Source organism: Dermochelys coriacea, chromosome 23 (genome assembly GCF_009764565.3).
Source record: "Dermochelys coriacea isolate rDerCor1 chromosome 23, rDerCor1.pri.v4, whole genome shotgun sequence".
Classification (NCBI taxonomy): domain Eukaryota; kingdom Metazoa; phylum Chordata; order Testudines; family Dermochelyidae; genus Dermochelys; species Dermochelys coriacea.
In genome coordinates, this window is record NC_050090.1 from 6,498,295 (window position 1) to 6,504,297 (window position 6,003).

Sequence of the window (6,003 nt, forward strand, 5' to 3'; positions counted from 1 at the left end):
TCTTTTTGCAGACAGTCATAGTGCACCACCAGTCACATGGGCAGCAGGGAGCCCTTTGGAGAGCTGCTTTATGAGGGTACGTGAGGGTGGTATGGAGCAGGAAGGCTCCCTGGCAATGGAGGGGGGCCACAGCAGGGGTGTGCAGGTGACTGGCAGCTGGGGGGAGTTGCTTTGCATAGTGCGCCTGTGTGTGCGTGTGGGGCGCATTATCTGGGGCTGCGTGACCTGGAGCTGGGCAGTCTCCACGGGGGACACTTTCTCCTCCTGTGCCCTTTCGCGCCTTGTTGCGGGTACAGACCGGCCACCCCAGAGGCGGTCGCGTCTCAGTGCAAGCTGCCCCCGCTAACCCCCTTCCCGTTTGGGGAATGACTCAGTTTCCCACCTAACCAAGGACAATTTGCAGCAGGGCAAACGGGGGGGGGGGACGACATCCCACCTCCGAGGGGATTTTAAATGGACTTTGGAGAATTGAAGAGGGGGGGGGGATCTGAGGCGGAGCCTAGAGAAAGGGTCAGTCACTGGAGCGAAAGGGGAGACACCTGCCTGGATTTCACACCCCGCACTGACAAGCGGGGAGCATTGTATCGCTGCTGGAGAGACATGTGGCCAAATCAAAGGGGGGGCTCATGAGCCCCCCCCTTTGATTTGGCCACGTGTCTCTCCAGCAGTGATACAATGCTCCCCGCTTGTCAGTGCGGGGTGAGCCCCCCCTTTGATTTGGCCACATGTCTCTCCAGCAGCGATACAATGCTCCCCGCTTGTCAGTGCGGGGTGTGAAATCCAGGCCTGAGCACTTATTGACCCTGTCACTGGTCTCCTCGCTCTTTGCCCCGTTTTCTCCCTAATTCTCCAATATCCCTTTAAAATCTCCGATTTGGGATATTTTCCCGCCTGTTTCACCTGCAGCAAATTCTCGTTGTTTCAGCGGGAAGAAGTTACTCACATGAGAAGGGGGTCAATGGGCACAGCTTGCAGGGCCCTGCGATCAGGCTGCGTCTGTGACTGGGGTGGGGTATCCATTCTCTGCCAGCAACAAGGCATGGAAGGGCACAGGAGGAGAAAGTGGCCCGTGGAGACTGCCCAGCTCCTGGCCACACAGTCTGGGCTACTGCCCCCGCCCGGTGCCCAATGCAGCTTCCCCCAGCTGCCAGTCACAGAAGATTAGGGTTGGAAGGGACCTCAGGAGGTATCTAGTCCCACCCCCTGCTTAAAGCAGGACCAACACCAACTAAATCATCCCAGCCAGGGCTTTGTCACCTGCCCACCCCTGCTGTGCCCCCCCCCCATTGCCAGGGAGCCTTCGTGTTCCATACCACCCTCACGTACCCTCTTAAAGCAGCTCCCCAAAGGGCTTCTTCCTGCCCAGGTGACTGCTGGTAGTGGTGGAGAACTATGACTGTCTGTTTATTGAACTTCTGTGTACAGTCCTGTCAAATTGTCCCAATGTTCTCACATATTTAATATGGATATAAAATCCCTTCAGATCTTTGTTTTCTATCATATAATCAAATATTTATTTTTTTCCCCATTTCCTGCTCAGTTCTCAGAGATTGATGTAAAATATCCTGTGTGCAGTGCAGTAGTAGCCATGGTGATCCCAGGATATTAGAGGCTGCCCCTTTGATTTATACACAAATGTTTTGTGTTATTCTCCATCCCATTCCTTATGAATCCTAACATGTTGGGGTTGAGGTTCCTGGGAGCTGCCACCTCCATTGTGATTTAGGAGCCCAGGCTGAGCAGCTGCTGCTCCCTTCAACTACCTGAAGTGGGGTTCCAAAGAGGATGGAGCTCGGCTGTTCTCAGTGGTAGCAGACGATAGAACAAGGAGCAATGGTCTCAAGTTACATTGTGGGAGGTCCAGGTTGGATATTAGGAAACACTATCTCACTAGGAGGGTGGTGAAGCACTGGAATGGGTTACCTAGGGAGGTGGTGGAATCTCCATCCTTGGAGGTTTTTAAGGCCCGGCTTGACAAAGCCCTGGCTGGGATGATCTAGTTGGAGATTGGTCCTGCTTTGAGCAGGGGGTTGGACTAGATGACCTCCTGAGGTCTCTTCCAACCCTGATATTCTATGATCTTCTATGATTCCCCGGTGGTTTCTGGGATTGGGATTGAATTTGAGTGAAGCTTCCTCTGTGCCCCATCTCCAGCTGTAATTAGCTCCATAAGCCGGCCCTAGGCTCTGCCCACATGAACATCTGAGCCAGAGACTCCAGGTGATTGATAAAGACCTCAGGAAATGTGCTGGGGATGGGCATGAAAGTGACTCTGCACAAATAGCCCTTCTCCCCTGCACATCTCTCCTCCCCTTAGGAATTGCCGGAGCCTGGCCAGCCCTAGGAGAGCGAACACCTAAGAATGGCTGTCTGTAGGCCAGGGGAGGAGGGACAGGGGAAGGGAGACATAAGGGGAGAGAGACTGAAAGAGGCAGTGGGAGAAATAATTGTGGGGAGAGATTCACAGATCTCTAACCTGCCCACACACACTTATTGCTGCTTTATTATTTTTTGTGTCCCAAAGGGCCAGTTCCACCTGCTTTCCATCTACTTCAATATCAGCGATGTAGTTCTCAAAGACTGTCGGCACGTAGACCTCAGGGTACTGGTCCTTGCTGAACACGATCAGCAGGCAGGTCTTGCCACAGGCACCATCTCCCACAATCACCAGCTTCTTTCTGATGGCTGCCATTGCTTGGCCACAGGACTCGCTGGCTCCGGCTGCTCGGGCTCCGTGGCATTCCTGGGCAGATTCACTTTCCTGTGAATGAAGTGAGGTGCAGGGAGAGGAAAAGCGAATTTTTGACTCTCCCTGTACCCCCTCCTGTGGGAGTATTCTGCCCTGGGGACAATGTCAGAGGGAATCCCCCAAAGTCACTCCTTTTGTTCTGCTCCTATCTTGCATTTGGTTTCTTTGTTAATGGGAGGGTTTTAAAATATCTCTCTGGTTTAGTGCTAGTGGGAGGGGCTGGGTCAATGCTGTAATAAAGTGACCAAACATTTCCTCAGAATAGAGTCATAGAAATGTAGGGCTGGAATGAACCTTGAGAGATGATCTAATCCAGCCCCCACTACTGCGGTGTCTGTCCATCCTGCCCTTAAAACCTCCAGTGATGGCAATTCCACAACCTCTCTTAGTAACCTATTCCTGTACTGAACTAGCCTTTTTCACAACCAAGTCACATGGCTGACTCAGATTTAATTTGTGATCCACTATAAACCCCAGATCATTTTGAGTAGGGCTGCCCCCTAGCCCATTAGTCCCCATGTTGTAGTTGTGCGTTTGATTTTCCTTCCTGAACTGTAGTACTTTGCACTTGTCTCTATTGAATTTCATCTTGTTCTTTCAGATCAATTCTCTAATTTATAAAGGTCAATCTGAATTCTAATTCTGTTATCCTATGTGCTTGCAACTCCTCCCTGCTTGGTGTCATCTTCTAAATTAATAACCTTACTCTCCACTCCATTATCTAAGTCATGAATGAAAATATTGGCTAGTACCAGACACAGGACTGGCTCCTTTGGAACCCCACTAAATACATCCTCTCTTTGAATACAGTCTTTCAAGAAATTGTACATCCCTTATAGTCCTTACATATGTAATGCCCCCTCTCCACCCGGTTACCTTCTTTAATGCCAATATGCTTACCGATTCTGATGGACAGGTCTGGGTTCTTCTGGATCCCGCCACCCACTCAGTATCTTCTTTATTTTTCCCTATGAATTTATTTGGTAGTGCCTCAACCACCCTCACTCCTTCCTGGCAGGGTCACCAGGGCAGCTTGGGAGGAAAATTCTAACCACAGGGTAACCCCCACTTACTTGCCAGATAGTTGGAGACTCCCAAGAAATAACACAAACACATACAATATATTCCACACAGTAATTATATTAAACACGAGACAAATATAACATTACAGGGTAAATCACTATTCTTAGGGTCACCAGTGCCCACACTGATAATACCCGTGACTTTCCCCAGTCACATGACCTGATGTAACAAATGTAAGATCAGTGTCCCCTTGGCATGCATACTTTGTTAGGGCCCTTGATGACCTATGACCACGATATCTTCTCTGCAGTGGTTTAGCAGTGTGGCTGACTGGGATCAGTACAGCCCAAAGGACTCATAAGTGGGAGGAGATGATAAGTCCCTCCCAGGTTTAATACGCAGCAGGTTATAAAATCCCCAAACCCTTACTCCCTGGCTTGAGGACACAGCTCAGGGACTAGAGGGTCCCCAAAACAATTTCCCTGACTAACTAAAAGACGGTGCACTCTCAGACTCCATGAATGATCCTCAGGTTCAGACTCTGGACTCCTCCGTCACTACAGAGGGGCTGATCTCTGCTGGCAGGGATCCTCTTCAGTCAAGAGTCAGGCTGCTTCTGGTCCCAGGATTTCCCATCACCACACAGGGGTGCAGGGCTCAAGGTGCAGATTACACAACTGTACTAAAATCCAAACTAGTCTTCTAGCCCAGCGTGCAGACACACTCGCAGCAGGCAGCAACCCTGGACTAGCAGCCAGAGCAGAGCTGACCATGTCGTGGCTGGTCTCACCGAGGGAGCTGGAGGGCGAACTCAGCCTGGCTGGGGAACTTTCCCAGCAAAACTCTACAAACTGGGAGTCATCAGTGCAGAAAGAAAAGCCCAGCTGAGGGATCTTGCTGTCAGGTCCCTAGAGGCCAGTTCTCAACGGGAACCCTCCATGCAGACCTGGGACTTGCCAGCTCCCCACACAGCCAGTCCTGCCTTTGCCCTGGCTGGCTCCAGACCAGACTCAAAAATGGCTTCTCCCCTTTCCTGAGCCTCCTGGAGGGCCTCTCACTCCCTCTTGGTTGCCAGGCAGACTCTGAGTCTGCCTTGGCTCCCCCTCCCTACCAGGGACAGCGTGCCTCTCCCTGAGCTGCCGGCAGACAGAGCCCCAGGAATCTAGGTAATCTCCTTGGGGGGTTACACATATACACACATTTCCCTAGTTTGCTTATGAGGGACTTGTCAAAAGCCTTACTAAAATCAAGATGAAAAGGAGGACTTGTGGCACCTTAGAGACTAACAAATTTATTAGAGCATAAGCTTTCGTGAGCTACAGCTCACTTCATCGGATGCATTTGATGGAAAAAAGAAAAAAAAGTTTTTTCCACCAAATGCATCCGATGAAGTGAGCTGTAGCTCACGAAAGCTTATGCTCAAATAAATTTGTTAGTCTCTAAGGTGCCACAAGTACTCCTTTTATTTATAGAACCCTTATCTTATTATCTTTTATGGCACTTGCTTGACGCAATTCATTTTGTGACTTAATCTTTCTGATTTTGTCCCTACATGCTTGTGCTACTCTTTTATACTCATCCATAGCAATTTGTCCATGATTCCACTTCTTTAGGATTCCTTTTTAGTTTCTGGTCATTAAAGAGCTCGTGGTGGAGCTGTATTGCCCGCTTACTATTCTTTCTATCTTTCCTTCACATTGTGATAGTTTGGCGTTGCTCCTTTAACATTGTCTCAGAGAAACTGCCAGCTCTCCTGGATTCTAATTTTCCACTTCTGATTTTATTCCCATGGGACCTCACCTACCAGTTTTCCGAGTTTGTTGAAGTCTGCCTTTTTGAAGTCCATTACCCTAATCTCCTTGTGCTTGTCTCATGCGTCCTTCTCATGGAATAATGAAATCATCACTTCAAGATCACTTTTGCCCACATTGCTCTCTGCCTTCAGTTTCCTAACTAATTTCTTCTTCTTAGTCAGAATCAGGTGTAAAATGGCCATCTTCCAGTTACTTCTTCCATCTTCTGAAAGAAACAAGTGTCCCCAATACATTCCGAGAGCTTATTGGACACTTTGTGTTTGGTGAATTCCTTTTCTAACAGATGTTGTCATCCTCCCCACCCCCATTACTTACTGTCTTTTGAATTTTTCTGTTATTTGCCTGACAGTCTAGAACACCAGTATGCAGGGAAAGAGCCGGGGGGGAATTGTGATGTGAAATTATTTCCTGTTCTGA

General features: G+C 49.2%; 1 protein-coding gene across 1 annotated transcript; it reads right to left on the minus strand.

The window, feature by feature from the left end:
• Positions 1 to 2,416: 2,416 nt before the first annotated feature.
• Positions 2,417 to 3,780, minus strand: LOC122457323 (rho-related GTP-binding protein RhoC-like). The gene has a single exon (XM_043501706.1). The coding sequence runs from the start codon at positions 2,690 to 2,692 to the stop codon at positions 2,462 to 2,464; it is 231 nt and encodes a 76-aa protein (XP_043357641.1). The 5' UTR covers positions 2,693 to 3,780; the 3' UTR covers positions 2,417 to 2,461.
• Positions 3,781 to 6,003: the final 2,223 nt, after the last annotated feature.

Excerpts from the sequence above, each read along its gene's own strand:
- LOC122457323 (XM_043501706.1), bottom strand. The coding sequence starts at position 2,692 with ATGGCAGCCATCAGAAAGAAGCTGGTGATTGTGGGAGATGGTGCCTGT.